The 17,150-nt window shown below is 38.3% G+C and overlaps 1 protein-coding gene across 8 annotated transcripts in view; it reads left to right on the top strand.

Annotated features, from left to right (window-relative positions):
- Window positions 1–17,150, top strand: part of Unc5d (unc-5 netrin receptor D) — a 524,947-nt gene that overhangs the window by 420,104 nt on the left and 87,693 nt on the right. For 6 of the 8 annotated variants that reach the window (XM_058582323.1, XM_046453286.2, XM_058582325.1 and 3 more), the window contains one exon: window positions 15,496–15,528. The exons of the other annotated variants lie outside the window; for them this stretch is intronic. In XM_058582323.1, the coding sequence (XP_058438306.1) occupies window positions 15,496–15,528 (33 nt within the window). The remainder of the gene's footprint in view (window positions 1–15,495; window positions 15,529–17,150) is intronic. 8 annotated transcript variants of the gene reach the window in all.

The following is a 17,150-nucleotide window of genomic DNA, read 5'->3' on the forward strand; positions in this document are numbered from 1 at the left end:
TCTTGAATATTCTGTTGGTGTTTTCCCATAGTGGAAATATTTAGGAAGACAGTGAGGTTTGGAATGTATTCATCATTGGAGGTAGAATCTTTCCTAAATCCATTCCCCTCAAGTTGAAAATGCTATAGGAGCCTCCTTCTTCTTCTTTTTCTTTACCTATTCAAGCTATCTATTCATTCATACATTCTCTTTTCCACATAAACATGCTTTTTCCAGTTTCCTTGCCTGTATAGTATGCATATGAGGCTATCTATCAAACAAGTTTCAAAATTTTAAGAGCTATAGTGACTTAACTTTCTTGAGGGAGAAAGTCTATGTAATCATAAATGTGAATGAGATCTGTTTGCATATCAGTGGGAACAGAGTACATTTATAAGATCCCAATACCAGGATGTAGTATATCTTTCTAGACAGAAAGTGGCCACCAATATCAACAAAGATGAGTAACATTTCACTATCTGTAGAAGCACCAAGCAACAATCCAGTTAAATGATGCCAGCAACACTGTGTGTTCCTCCTGGGTATGCTGTCAGAGTTCTCTTGATGAAAATAGCTGCACTTTCAGGATAGAGCTCCAGCAAAGGATGGCTTTGATTAAAATAGCATTTGGCAACAGCTTTATGGAACACTGGCTTTATTGAAGGATCTAGGTCAGGTTACAATTTGGGAATTTACTTCATCCTAATTTTTTTCCCTTTAAAATACCAACATGACCTTAAAGCAATTCCTCAATTTCCACTTTCTCTTGGAGGTTTGACAATGACATTGCTTGGCTCTTGGATGACCTACAATTCTTTGATTTTGTTTAGCCTTCAACAGAGTGTCTGGGTTTCTTTTGTTGTCCCTGAGGGTTGAATTTCTCCTAAAGATGGAGCTGCCAGCTCTGAATGATCACTTTAATATTTGGGTGTGATTGTTGCTTGGTCAGTTGTGACTGAAGCACAGAACCTTAGTGTCATGCTATCACAGATGGCCACACCTAAGTGCTCTCAACAAGAAAACAAATGCCCCAAGACTGGTGAAAATAAAACAGCACCATTCTGGCCAGCAGCAGTGAGTCTATGGGTCTAAACTGCAAGCATAAAGTAAACCTCTGATCCCTTTATGCTAGAACATTGATTTTCCAGAGAATGAAGATAATTATGGAGTGTGATTGTCAAGAAACAAGAATTTGTGGATCCATGTTCTCTGAGTGTAAACACCGGACTCAGTAGCTTTCTGACCTGAGCAGAGCAGGTCCCTTCTACCTGCTGAGCAGAGCAGCTTCTGTGCCCTGAGAATCACAGCCAGAGCTGAATAACCTGCACGTGTCTTGCTGACAGGAACAGAAAGATGAAAATGATGGGGTGTTTAGTTTGATCCTCAGGAATAAGAGAAGCCTTCTCCCTCTCTCTTTATTCCAGTAGAAATAAAACTAAGGGATTTGGCTTGAGAAGATGAAATGGATCTGCCTCAGAAGGGATTAGTGCCTAGATGTGTAGCTTGGCTAAAGCCAGAGAAATGCCACAGGGACTGCAGAGAGGCAGTCTTCAAGGCTGAGCTACCTGAGAGCTAATCTGTCCTGCTTGTCAAGATACAGCAGAGGTCAGTTCAACATTGACAGTTCAGAAACTGAAATATCAGTTAAAGGGTGGTTTGTTTTCATTTCTGATGGGGTACATTGATAAGAAAAGTTTGAAGTGACAGTCTGGGAAACCACATCAAGGATAAAGACATCTATACAATAGCAAGTTCAAGTAAACATTCCCAAGCTACCTCTAATAATCTCACCACATTGTCTGTTGAAAGACCTACTTAAATGACCTAGAGGAAGCAGCTGAAAAGGTGAACCTATAATCACATGAAAATAATGGCTGCTTTGTTAAGCATTTTCTCTTGGACCAATCTAAGCCTCAATGTTATCTATTACCATAATTACCTGAGTCCCTTCCCTATATTCTAGGGTACTGAGAAAGAGAAATTTTATACTGGAGATAACTCAGAGTATCTGAAACAACTCTTCCACTTTTTTTTTTTTTGCCAGTGGTTTTATGGATACTGATTTTGCAGAGAGGATCCTAATAGATAGATACCCCTTCATCAGAATAAAACCATCAATTCTTTTCTTTGGACAAAGATTCAGGAATTCATACTTGACTTATTTTTAAACTTTAAGATAAGTTCATATTTTAGAACCAGTTCAACTGCACAATCGACTAATTATACCATAAATGCTACACAGTAAAGAAATGGAAATGTCATCAATAAGATAACATGCTCACACAGTGCATTCCTGTTGTCACCAAGTATCCTACCACATGCTAATTCTCCCAAGTGTGGTTTCATTATTAAAATCTCATTCCCGTTCCATTTATAGTACATAGTAGGTGCTCCTTCATATGTAAAGTTTTTTTCTTTTCCTAGAAATACACAATAGCTTGCCTTTCTGCATAATAATCAATGGATTAGTTCAGAGTTGTTCTTGAGTATACCGCATAGCAAATGTGGATATAATATTGCAGACCCACGGGAGTAATAAGAATGTAGACGTGGACCCGTATGAAGTCATTAGCAGCTTAGCAACAGTCTCTCCCCCATGCCCCAGTAAACGCTTTCCCACTATGGGAGCCCATAAGAAGGCCAGTGAGTAACAAGCTTTAATGAGACAGAGTGGAGTGGCTCTCAGACTCCAGGTTCCATTGTGCTTAATTACAAAAGAAAATAAAGCAGAGTGATCGCAATACTCAGATGTCTTAATGAAAGCATTCTTGTAAATTCTACAAAGCTAATAAAACTGTTTCTTCCTTATGATAAGAAGACTTGCACTAGAGTGCCATATCCAGGGGAGAATTGAGGATAAAGAGGGTAGAGAATAAACCATATACAACAAATCACCTTAAAATTCATGCCCTTTGTTATCTGCCCACTATAGACTTTTCTATTTGTAGGCCCTTTTTAATGAAAACATAAAGATGTCTGATTGTTTTTTGAACATAATCCCCCTTCCAAATAAACGTTGGCTTCCATCCATTGGGCCATGATTGATATGTATTTCATAAGCTCTTAAAAGTCTATGGCCTTCTTATCAACCAGCTCTGAAACACTTAAAATGCCTTTTGTCATGCAGGACATTTTCCCTTTGTCAGGTCTACTCTTTATTTCCTCATGGATCTGTGCTACAGGTACATAGTCACCACAGTGTAACCTAGGTGATAATTGCCTTCTCAAGTAATAGAAATCAAGGCAATTATGCTGCCTGCCTCTTCACTTCCTCTCCTTCTATTTACTTTTTTGTCCCCAACATGTTTCTGTGTCTTTTTCTACTCTGCTTCTGTTCTTTGGGTGGCATTAAACAGGAAGTGCTATGCTTTATTTTAAACACAATCTCTGGAAGGTTATTTGTCTCAGGCGCATCTGGTTAGCTTTGTTCATTTTATGAGAGGAATCAAAATCAAAGCTCCACTGTAAATAGGGAGGACCCTGAACAGGAATTGAGGGAACTGGAGAACAAGGTGCTGTATCTTCATTTCATATGAGTTGGGAAAAGGACAAACACAAAGATAGGTATTGACTCTAAACTAGGGATGTGTGGAGCTCAGAGTGTCCGTGAGGCTGGGACTGGGTTGATTTAGCATTCAGAACTGAGGCTACGTAGCCTTCCAGGTTCCTCTGGGACTCTGAGTTGAACCTGATTACTCTCTTTTTGAAAGATCAGAAAGGGGTGTGTACCTAGAATTAGGATAAAGGAATGATTGGAGCCAACTAGACTTGAAATAAACTGCATAGATAAAAGACAGGTTGAATAATCAGGGCTCTGTGATCAGATGGCTTGAGTTTTCATTATGAAGACAATACAATGAGCAGGAGTACCCTGAACAAATTTAATTTTTAAGCCTAAATTTGCTCATCTGTAAAGTAGAATTCTTAATAATATGTATTATTGGTGGTTTTTCTTTCTTTTTTTTTTTTTTGAGAAGATGAACCAGTTCATGCGAAGCACTTAGCATCCATAATATGCACTCCATTTGTGTGAATAATAATAACAATAGTATGTGTGTATGTTTTCTAATAACAAGATTTTTTTTTAACTGGGAATTTAACCCAGGGGAGCTCTACCACTAAGCTATAACCCCAGCCCTTTCCTTTTCATTTTTAATTCTGAAGCAGGGTTTCAAGAAGTTGCTGAGGCTGCCCTCAAACTTCTGATCCTCTTGCTTCAGCCTTCTGAGGAGCTGGGATTTATTGGCATGTGCCACTGTGCCTGGCCTCTCTAATAAAGGGAATTTTATGGCAGAAAAAATAATTTTATCCCTATATATCTATATACATATATAGATATAGTTATATATATATGTTTTCCACACCTTGAAAAGTATCAGCATGTGAAACTTCAGATATTTTGTTAAAATATTTCCCGATACATCTGATTAATAGTGTTTCTAATGTAATAAAATGTACTTGTCATCAAAATAAAAATGAGACACAAATTATATTTTTATGCAAACCAATTCTGAGCAGTAATTTGAGAAATACTGCCAACTGTAAGAAAAAAAGAATCCTCTTTTTTTGTTTGTTTTTTTGGTGGTGGGGGGGGTTGTACTGAGGATTGAACTCAGGCACTCAGCCACTAAGCCACTCTCCCCACCCTATTTGTATTTTATTTAGAGACAGGGTCTCACTGAGTTGCTTAGCACCTCACCATTGCTCAGGTTGGCTTTGAACTTTCGATCCTCCTGTCTCAGCCTCCTGAGTCACTGGAATTACAGGCATGTGCCATCAAGCCTAGTCCCATGAGGATTCTTAAAATTTACTGTCACACTAAAGGTTCAAATCCTTCCCTAGCATTTCCAGCAAGTAGCTGAATGAACAGCTCTCAATTTCCCAGCCTTCCTTTGTCCAACAGGTAAGGATTTGGTCCTTAGCAAGAGACAGCAGGTGATTTATAGGGTCCCAAACAGTTGTAAAATTCTTTGATTCTTACTAATAGTTAAAAATAACTCAAGAGGAAAGCTCAGGAGAGAAAAAGAATTACCATATGGGCCTGGATGATCCACAGGTGAGAAAATCAGTCCTCAGAACATCAACAGTGGGACACACAGATTTCCATCATTCATCAGGAATAAGTGTTTTCTAACAACCTGTGACAGAAAGTACTTTTTATAAAGCAAACTCTAATTTGTCAATACCTATGCAAAAATCCTTTCTTCCTGGAGTGGATGGGTAGCAAACCCCAAAACACACAAACTACTAGACTGTACAGCAATCTACAGATCAGAGAATCATTGTGCTGCTGCTGCTGCTGATTCTGGAATACTGAGTTGTAGCATACCCAGAATTGTTCTCATTCCACATTGTGTGTGTGTGTGTGTGTGTGTGTGTGTGTGTGTTGCTGGGGTTCAGACCTGGGACCTCATGCATGCTAGGCAAATGCTCTGTCATTAAGCTATATCCCCCAACATTTTCTGTTTTAGTTTGAGATAGTGTCTTGCTTTGTTGACCAGGTTGGCCTTGAATTTGCAATTTACCTGCCTCATCCTCAGAGTAGCCTGGAATACAGGCTGGGAATTATCTTTCCCAGCTTTCTTATTCCACATTTTAAGATCCCCAAATTAACAATATTGGCATATTTTGTCAGTTCAAAGATTTAGCTGTCAGTAGCTGCTAATAGCCAAGGTCCCTTGTAGTCAGGAAGTTTTCAGAATTTAGATTCATCATATAAAGAATTAGTTCTGTGAATTACAAATTCTACACTGGAGGTGTAATTAGCTCAGGATTCAACTATACAAAACTCTGGGTAAGAAATATTAGTCTAGACTAGAGAAAGATTTAATGTCTGAGATCATAGACTGGTTGGGCTGTAAAAGAAATGGCAAGAACCCAATCAGGGAAGTGATTTAAAACTGAGTAATCTACTCTTGTAAAAAATTCAGTGGCCTCTGGGGTGTGCTGAGCAAAGCGAATTAACAGAGATAGAGGAAAGCTCTTTGTTTTGATTTCACCTTTTCTCCTTAAATTACAAATTAAATACACATGTCTCTTCAAGATCAGTGAGAAAGGTGATACATAAGTGGAGATATTAACTTCATCAATAGACATTATCATTCACTGCATTAACCCTGTCTTCCTAGTTCTCTGCAATGATGGCATTATAATAAGACCTTGCTTACATGTGTTTGGTACAGGAACGATGTTAGTGTTCTGTGTTCAGAAAATTGCCAAGCTTATGTAGAAAACTATCATAGGACACGAAAAAGAGCTCTGAACTAGGTGTTATGAGTCCCAAGACCCAGTTCATGTGTTTCATTAACCAACACATGACCTTGAGCAAATCAGGTGGTACTACACTTTGCATCCGTATCTGTAAAATGAGGAATGTAAGTATGATGACCTTTCAGGCTCATCCCTGCTTAAAAACTTGAATTCATAATTTTATATCTTCAATGTAGCTCTCATATATGTGTATACACACATATGCTTTCACACGTGGAATATGTATATATACATGATAAATATATAATATGAAAATAATACTATATATTTACAATATATACATATATAATAATACCAGTGCTTTCAGATCATGTTCTTTTTAATCAGTTCTGAGAAGCTTATCTAATTCACTCACAACTGAAATGAGCCATTTGAGAGATCATTACACAGAGTGAGAGGGCAACTTTTAGATAGGAAACAAATCGTCCGACCCCAACAAAGGAGGTGGCCGGCCTCACCTGGGTATTGACTCATCAGATCCTCCTTAAGGGACTGCTGCCACAGACCCTTCAATGTGAAGCCAGTGTGTCCTAGGAAATACATAGGAAACTTACAGACCTGCCTTCGTACTGCCTGGGATAGAATAACATATGAGGCTGAGCAGCAGTGATCCATTTGACAGATATTTACCGAGTGCCTGCTCTGGTCCATGCACTGTTCTAGGTGATGGCACCGGGAAGCCCGGTGGACTGTACATACTCATGGCTCTGTCTGTAATGGAAGGTGATTTGTGACTGGCATGAGCACTGAAGAGGCATGAAGAACAGGCTGGGAGTCAAGAGTCCTCATTTCACAATTTCTCCTTGGGCAGTTTTTATAAGCAGGCTTAACAGACTGCCTGTGGCAGTTGTTAATTATTTCCTTAGCCATTGGTAAATAGTCATTAAACAGCTTCACTCACCCCTACCATCCATTCCCTACTCAGACCTCCTTTTTTCCAGCAAGTAACAGGGCAACCCTTGGCACCGCAGGAAGATACTGTGGCCCTACGTCAAGGTTGGAGCTTTTGGAGAGGATTATATTTTTCCATCTTTACTGAGATATAGTTGACTGCTGAAAGTTGCATATCCTACAACTTTGTGGCTTCATATATGTCAACTTGTGAAATACTCATCACAACTTAATTAGCATATCCATCCCTTGATATTGCCTCCATTTTATTTGAATATAAAGTGAGAACATTTAGGATCTGCCCTCTTAGCAAACTTCAAATGCTAAATATAAAATGATGAACTCTAATCACATCATTGTACATTAGATCCCCAGAACTTCTCTGTCTTGCATAACTGAAACTATACCCTTTGATCAATACCTCCCCATATCCCCTACTCCACTCCCAAACCCTTGGCAACCGCCATTTTATTCTGTATCTGTGAGCTTGCTAATTTTAGATATACAAGTGAGAAAATGCAATATTTTCTTCCTGCAGTTGGCTTATTTCACTTATCATAATGTTTATATATATATATATATATATATATATATATACATATTTATATATATAAATGTTTATATATTATATATAATGTTATATATATATATATATATATATATATATATATATATACACACACACACACACACACACATACACACACACATAAATATATATGTTGTTCCATATCTTGGTCATTTTGAATAATACTGAAATGACCATGGGAGTGTAGATATATCTTCTATATATACTTTGTTTTGATATGATGTTTTTGAATAATTTTGAATATTACTTTTGCCTTAAAAGTAAGTGATCAACATGACAGTAACCAATAAATGATTCCTTTAAGTCTAAATTATGGACTCCGGACACTTTTGTTCGATTTTGAATACGTATATATTTCCATTGTAGATGAAAGCTAAGGAATCAAAGCAAAAGAGTTCATACACTATAAAAAGGATTTTAATATGTATATTCCCTTAAAGCATAGTTGGAAATATTGTATTTTATCACTTTGAGGCCAACTGCTGATAAGAAAGTCTTGCAGACATATGCTTAAAAGTGTTTGCAGCCGCCCAGGAACTTGTTTTATTCTGGGTATCCATCACAAAAATAAACTAAAACACAGAATCCATGGTAATGGATAAGAGATTATAAAAATTTAGTGTGTTTCTACATATGTGTGTGATTGTGTGGTACTTCTCTGGTGGTGCCTGGCTTATTTCCCTGAATAGAGGCTCCAGTTCCATCTATGTTATTGCTAATGACAGAACTTTCATCTTTTTTTTTTATGGCTTTACACACACATACACATCACAGAATAGTGGTTACCAGAGGCTGGGGAGAGTAGGAGCAAGGAGGAAGGGAAGAGGTTGATCACAAAATACAATGTTTAGTGAGAGAGGAGAAATAGATTCTGCTGTTCTATTGTACAGTGGAGTGACTATACCTGATGTATTGTATATTTAAAATTAGGCAAGAAGAGAGCATTTTGAACATTATCACAAAGAAATGATAAATGCTTAATTAAGGTAATGGACACACTGATTACCCTGATTTCATTATTATACAATGTGTACATTTATTGAAACATAATATTGTAGTGCATAAATATGTGCAATTTTTTGTGTCAATCAAAAATAAAAATCAAGCCAGGTGCAATGGCCCACCCTTGTAATCCCAGTGGCTTGGGAAGTGGAGGCAGAAGGATCTTGAGTTCAAAGCCAGCCTCAACAACTTGGTGAGGCCCTAAGCAACTCAGTAAGACCCTGTCTATAAATAAAATACAAAAAGGGGTGAGGGGAGGCGGCTGAGGATGTGGCTCAGAGGCTCAGTGGTTAAGTGCCTCTGGGTTCAATCCCTGGTATTAATTTTTTTTTTTAATTTAAAATGTCATTAAGATATACAGAAACTTAAATGATTTGGCTCAAGAATAAAATATGCAAACACCACTTGTGAGAATTGTCATTATACACTTACTTGACTGAGATCCAGAATTTGAAAGAACAAAGGGGAAATCTGCATGTTCTAAATATACACTAATCATGTGCTTTGGCAAAGGGCAATTCCAGAAGGTCATTATGATCAGAAGTGACATCCAGGAGCCATCTGTTGTTGTACCCTCCTGACTCCACCTAATTAACATGATAGGATCATGCACAATTCTTAGGTAGAGAGTGTCAATAGAGCTGTTTTTCATTTAGAAGTGTGCATGAGTTTTATTCAAGTGGGTGGTTTTTCCATTAAACCCTGGAATTCTAGTAATCACCCAAATTTCTCTGGGGGAAACCAGTGATTTCTTTAGCATACATCACCAAATGGAAAACCCTGGGAAGGATCTCTCAAAACTTTGTATTCTCTGTACTTGTCCTCCCTGCATCCACTCAGATCACATTTTAACAGGAGCATTAGTTCTTGTGATGCCTGTTTAGGCTGGAAAGCTGGTGGGGAGTCAAGTGGGAGAGAGGAAGCTGAAATTGTATTAATCTAGTAACAGGTGGGATACATAGAGTCTCTGAAGAGTCATTCTGAGCACAGTCTTTAAAAGTGAACAGGAAAGAAAAACACAATGAAGAAACTAAAAAGTTAAAACTAAGATGGGCTGTTTTATACTCTTTCAATTTGTCTGTGTCTTTGATCATTGAGAGAGGTTTAGAGTATATACAGAAGCTGGTGCACATTCTACTGCCTAAATGAACTTTCTTTCAACACCCAAAGATTAGAATCTACTCTTATCATCTTGGGTGTGTCTGCCTGACATATTCAGGCACAGTGGTGTTGCCAATGCAAAGAAGTCCTTGTGTTTGTCTAATTATCTTCTACTACTAATACAAGGCCAATCTGCCAGACCCTGGGTTTCCTGTAGCCTTGGATAGCATAATACTGGCTCTTAATTACTTCTAGTTTCAGGAAGAGATGGAAAGAAGAATAAATGAAACACACTGGTAATCAAGAATCTCAACCTCTTTACTACCCATCAGCAAATAAAGAAGCAAGAAGATTTTAATTTCATTTTCTCCGTTTTTCTTGCTCAGACTCTGTGTTTGCAATGTCACATTAAGCATTTAAATATGATTTACATGTTAAGGACCTGTAATTATAAAAGTACAAAAATATGAAATGACATTCACATTCAGACATAGGAGTGTTCATGCAAAGGGAGTGATCACTGAAGATTCTAGGAAGGAATTGGAAAATGACCTGTGCCTTAGAGGCAAACTTTGACATGAAGCACTTGGAAGGACAAGGGCAACCCAAGGTGGGCAAAAACTTTTATATGGGACTGGAGAATTGATAGACTTATCAGGCATGTGCATGGATTTCAGTTGCAGTGCTGTGGAAACTGAGTCCTGCTTGGGATGGTGAAGATGGGCAAAGCACTTGGTCTTGACTTGAGGACTGTGTGGAATCATGGTAGAGTCTTGCATCTTGCATGCTGATTCTAGAGAATAAGCACATAAGGAACTAGCCAGAGAATGGACTGAAAAGGTGACTAATTCCACAAACTTCAGAATTAACTCCTAAGCAACTTAAAAGTTCAAAGAATGTGGAAGATAAACTCAAATAGAACAATTAAATATACCCTTTTGGAGTGGGAAAAGGTTTCAAAGAATTTGATCTATGAAGAAGGAAATAATAAAAGTGGTCTCTGGAAACAAAAGAAAAGAAGGCTAAACATTGACTATAATAACATGATTTGAATTGTTATCTGGGAAGTTTTAGTGGCCCTGTGTCTGCATCTTAAAAATGACACATCATACTTTCTATCAAATACATCTGTGCCATGTTCAAAACCAATGGGAGCAGATTTCAAATCATCACAACCTTCAGCTTTTGAGGAGCAGCACACCCCCCCTCACTCTGTGAGATGGAGATTGAACCCATCTGTCTCCATGTGCCATCTCTCCTCTGGCCTCCTCTCTTAGGGCCCCAGTATGTGGGCTGCAGGCAGCTGGCCACATTTATTCCCCAATACAGGCTGGATGTAGGTGGGTGGGTAGGGGTGCAGTTATAAAGAGCTTCTGAGAACAATGGATGCCATGGAAATGCTTTGGGAACATCGAGTATAAAAAGGAAGCCCCAAATTAAACAAAAGTAGAAAGAAATGAATCATGAGTGTAAATAAAAGGTAAATTGTTCACTCTCTCTCATATAGATATATACCTCCCCCTGTCACACACACACCACACAAAGTGATATTTGCATTCAGCAATAAACAACAAAAGCAAACTGCAGAATAATATATGACAGTTCCATGTTTTTTTGTAGCTAAAAATGATAAACAACTGACAATTTCATGTAGTTTCAAGATATATATTAGCATTTATAAGTATGTTTAATCATATATATATATGATAAAACATACATATATATGATTAAACATATATATATATATATATTTCTCTAATATAAATATATATTTTATATTAGGAAAAATATAGGCTTATATATATAATTTAATGGTTATTTTCTGGTGGTGAAATTTTTTGTCTTTGTGATTGTACTTTTTATTTTGGATTCAATAACTGCTTGGTAACTATGTAAATAATAGAAATAATTCTCAAAGAAAAAAATGACAACTTAGAGCACTATTAAAAGCCACTTTTTGAATCTTTAACTTTTAAATACAAAAAAAGATTATAAGATTAAGTTGCAATTACCGATCATCGACTTCCCTTTACCCTGAAGGTAGCTGTCAGTATATAAGGTAGACCCTGTGAAAATTGTTATGATTTTCCCAAACCACAGCTCAGCTGCAGCGGACTCAAAATTGTAGCATTTCTCTGCCTGCAGGACACAAAAGGGGCCCTCCTGGGCCTATCTGTATACCCAAGGGCCCCAGGGAGGCAGAGACTAACTGAATTTGACCATGCAGAGCCCCAGATTTGTTGCCAGGAAGTGGCAATAATCACAAAAACACAAACCCCAATTAATCAGGAGCTCTTGGAGTGGGGCCCAGCCATGGGTATTTATTTTAAAAGCTCCCCAGGTAATTCTAAATGTGCAGCCAACATTCAGAACCATGGCCCTAATGGACTAATTTACTAAGGGGTCATTTAAATATGGCCTTTGGATAGAGGTAAAATGAAAGCAGAGAGGATTTGGTTGACCAAGGCCAAGTTGTTGCATGGCCTTGAGCCTTGTGAGAAAATGATTATGCAAACAGAGTAACAGAACATTGAATGTGAAGTGGGCAGTTCTTGCAAAGTTAGAGAGGTCAGTGGGTGGCCCTCCCTAGTGCCCATAAACCGATGTCAAATCAGACATCTCTAGTTAGGAAAATGCTCTGTGGTGGCAGCTTGCTGTCAAGGTAAAGTTATTTCACAAAATGCAGCAGAACCCAATTTTGATGCTGATGCCATGGGACTAAAGCTGTCTTGAGCCCCAGAGGCCTCTAGCCTTTTCCATAAGAGGATGCACACTAATACAAGAGACATGCTGGACTTCAGCACAAAGTAGAAGCCTCTTGCATAATTTTTACTCTGATTTAGGGAATCATTTTGAATGCATTCTTTATTTTTTATTTGTTGTTTTCAGATATACATGACACTAGAGTGTATTTTTGACATATTATACATATACGGAATGCAACCCACTCCAAACTTTATCCCATTCTTGTGGTTGAATGCATTCTTGTGGCCTATGTGTCTTTGGTTGATATCCTACAGATAGATGTACAGTAGGTGCAGACAGCAGAGCCCCTAGTGGCCTTCTGGTTTCTGCCTTTTTTTTTTTTTTAATATATCAGGAAACTGAAGTTTTGACTTGCCTTGATCTTACAGTAAGCAGAGGCCAGGTGTAGACCCAAATTTAACTTTCTTCACTCAGGTGTGCCCAAATCTTGCTAGAATTTCTGATTTGGAGTTTTGGCTTGTCCATAAGCAGTAGCACAAATAGGCATTTTTTCACTCTGAATAGATGATGATCCTGATAAACAGCATCATGATATTCAGGTATTGACATTATATTATTAGCTTCCATTTATTACAGTTATTAATGACAAAATATGTGCTAGCCCTATGCTGCATCCTCACTATCAACCCTCAAGGATTATTTTTATTCCCATTTATCTTCAGAGAACACTGGGGTCTCACAAGAAGAATGCAGATACTTCAAGATTTCAATTCAGTTCTGACCCGAAGAGTCTGCACTAACTGCACAGTACCACAGTGCTCATACCCATAGCACCAGAGCTGGGTCAGAGAGGAAAATGCCCCTCTCCTGCCCTGTGTGCCCTATGGCCTGATTTCTCTGTCTCTGGATATTATAGCCCCGTTAACTCTTTCTTCTTTCAGAGCTATACCCAGTGAAACTCTCTCACCCTGATTTTTTCATAGCCTAACTTTATTTTATTTATTTTTCTGGGGAGTAGTTATATATCTCACCTGTTTCTAATGGAGTTTTATTTTGCTACCTGGCATAATCTCCATTTCCTGTGGTTCAGAAGGAAGAAAATACTGTTACGCTCAGCCAGAGTTCTAAACAGATGTTCTACACATCTCCTTGTGTGGTTGTAGCAATGCATCACTTTCAGACACCTCAGCCCTAGCCTGCCAGCATCACTGTGCCCATGCCAAGTGCTTTGAGATATCCTGCAATAAGCAAAATCTGAAGCTAGGCTAAACCCACCAAAGTCACTTCATTCTAATTCTTGAGTGTATTAGCATCTGGATGTCAGGAGGTGCCACCTGCTCTTGGGAAATTTCATGGTGTTGAATCAGTACAGTAAGGGGATTGCAAGGATTTAGTTTTTAAGAAGCCTGACGGTGTGAAACTCATACTGTCATATCACCATACACAAATTATTATCTTTCATAGGAATTTTTTATTTTAGAGAAAGTTCTGCCAGAAATTACCCTCAGCCATCTCAATTTCCTCTTCTATTAAAAAAATGGCTCATTTGCAAGTGTGTAGTTACCCACAACTTGTAAAAGCTACTTCCATAACCTATCAGATGGCAAAATACACAAAAGCTATATTTAAACCACACTACATTTGTATACTGAAAAGGCTTTCTGTCAAAGTCAGTATTAAGTGCAGGAATGGGTTAGGGTAAGAGAAATTCCATGGAGACCTCTGGATATAGCAGTTTATCTGCCTGGGAGGGGATATGGTGCAGTCAGTCAGATAATATTTATGAAGTTCTCAAATGTGTAGTGTGCTAGATTTGATTCAGTTAAAAACATAATCCAAAATGACAGTCTCACTCCTGGTGGCTCACCTTCAGGCAGATAGAGAAGGGGACTACAAAAGGTGACCTTTCAAGGCCCTTTCCCGTTGTGTGATTCTGTGAGGAATAACAACAGCCCAGGTCCCTTTGTCTGACAGTATCCCACATAAACTCTAGGAAGGAAATGATGATGTGGGGAGCACCATGAGATCTTCCAGAATCTTGGCATGGCATTGAAGGAGAGTCCTTTCCGGTTTCTGCATTTTGGTGGAGCTGTGTTGGTCTGAGATTGGACCAGAGGCAGGAAAAATGGAGAGAGAGCAACTCTGTTATAAAACAAAAAAAGCCACAGCACCAAGTCTCAATGTGATCTGCATGGATTCTATTATTTGGTGAAGGGCTAGGAAAGAGGATGTAGGGCCTTGCAGGGGGCTGATAAAGTTCCCTCAGTTGAGCTCTGACTACTGAGGTCCTGCTGATTGTCCTTTCTTTTTATCCACCTTACCTGATGGGCGCACTGCTGAATATCATTATAAAATGATAACTTTTCCAGTTTGGGAGGTGGTACACATTTTAACAGCTAAGGAAGAAATGAAACAGACACACAGTGATTTATTAAAGACAAAACTCTAACATGCTCACAATACCACACCCACAACCCACAAACCCCCACACACAGATAAACAGAATTTGGAATTTTCTGTCCAGTCCATGATTACTGCAAATCAAGGCAGGATCCCTTTAAATATTTATCCACTGGTCCATTTTTCTATCATCACATATAGTGAAATGGTATCTCTTACCTGAACAGGCTTCTCACTGCATATAAAAAGGAACAGGCAGCAAGTTCACTGCTCCTACCAAACTGATAACAACTAGGAAAGGCAACAGAGAAAAATGCTAGCAAACTGGAGAGAAAATAAATTTTTAAAAATCAAATGATCATCTTGGAAAAATATTTCAAAAGAGGCAAATAAAAAATAGAATGAAAAAGAAAAACACGGACAATGTAATCCATATTGTCTGCAGAAATGGAGAAAATGTATCATTTATAGAGATAGATATAAAGTGATACAGAAAATATATCTGCTCCATGTAAATTTATTAAATGCAACTTTCTTTTTCTCTCTCTTTCTTTTAGATAAAAAACCTCTTCATGAAATAAAACCCCAAAGTAAGTTATTTTTCCTCTTGTGAATATAATTTATTCTCATATTTGCTGCCTTACTGTTGTATTTGTATAGGAACCAAACAGAATTGAAGTCCCCGTGAAAGATCCAGGGCTTTGGGGGCTTCTTCTCATTGAGTTTGGAGTTGCATATCAGAGGTTTAAATCAAAAAGAAATATGCACACCCTTTCCCTCCCTCTGAGCACAAGTAAATCTCTCTTCTTGATTCTTTCTGCCTGTAAGTCCATTGCTCTGCAAATGTCATCTAGGATTCTTATTTCTGGAGAGATTTATAGCATTAAAATTAATAAATATTTTTCATTCTACACTTTCATGAGAACAGCCTTTTAGGCAAAAGCCTGTCTCTAAGCTATTCCACTGAGGAGGAGAGGAAGTGGAGGAAGCAAACCCAGAATCTTACCTGCGAAGGCATCCATGACAACTGGGTAGATGAGGAGCCAGATTTCCACAGTGAAATAATTATGAACCCAGAATGTTGGTGTTGGTGCTGGCATGCTCCCTAGATGCAGACATGCTTCCTGAAAGAGACCTTTGCATCATTTCCATTTTATGCATCCTATAGCTATGGAGAAAGGAATGTGGCTTAAATGCTTGGCAGCTTGCCATTTGACCCTGTGGTTCTCAACCTTAACTGTACTTTGGAATCTCCCAGAGGGCTTTTTAAAATCCCAGTTCCAAAACTGTACCAGTGAAGTCAGTATTTGCGGTGGGAGGGTGTTAAAATCCAGGAGACCCCATTTTTTTCAAACTTCCTCAAGTGATTCCAATGTGCAACTCAGGCTAAGCACCACTATCTAAGAAAGGCAGTTCTCAAAAAAAAAAAAAAAAAACAGATCAGAGATCAAATGCATCCAGATCTTGGGGTATGGTGGGAACTTATTAAATAGCCCCACCTTAGAATAGAACAAGTGAATTAGAATCTCTGGTGGGGGTTGCTGTTAAGTATTTCCATGTTAACATGTCCTTTTGGTCATCGTAATACACTCAGAAATAGGTAAAGTATCCCAAGAAACTTCAAGATAGAAGGCATCAGCAGTTCAGCTCTTATCAATAGAAGAGTAGACAGCTACCCAGTTGGTTTGATTTGTAAAGCTTGTGAAAAATGTCCTGGCCCACTTTCCTTCATTTTAGTATAAAATGAATGACTTTTGATCTTTTAAATCCTAGGGCATTAAGATTCAAACAGCTTGGGAGAGTTAATAGTTTTTATTAGCTGACTTCTTTGAAAGACTTAAGACCCTGTGAGGATAGACAGAAATAGGTACCTTGGGGCAGGCCATCAGGAGAGATGAGAGAAAGATCCAGAAAAGCCATTCCATTCATACTTCCTTATATTGCTTTAGGCAAGCCAGAGATATAAAGATGTTGTTACTTGCAGAGTCAGAAAACTTTGTAAAATAAACTTTCTTAACTTTTTTCTCTGCAGCCATCTGCTCATACAGGAATCACTGGTACTTAGGTTATCTGCACTCTGACATCATGCATAGTGGCTTTTGAATGCATAGAAAGATGGAGTTTGGGGAGCCTGGCTATGTATGTGTGGGCTTGTATGTAGGTATGTGTGCACGATGAGGAAGGGGAAAAGACAGGGCCACTGAATATTTGG

The sequence above is a fragment of the Marmota monax genome, unplaced genomic scaffold, assembly GCF_021218885.2.
Source record: "Marmota monax isolate L192 unplaced genomic scaffold, Marmota_monax_Labrador192_F-V1.1 WCK01_AAM20220418_F8-fsc00117, whole genome shotgun sequence".
NCBI lineage: Eukaryota > Metazoa > Chordata > Mammalia > Rodentia > Sciuridae > Marmota > Marmota monax.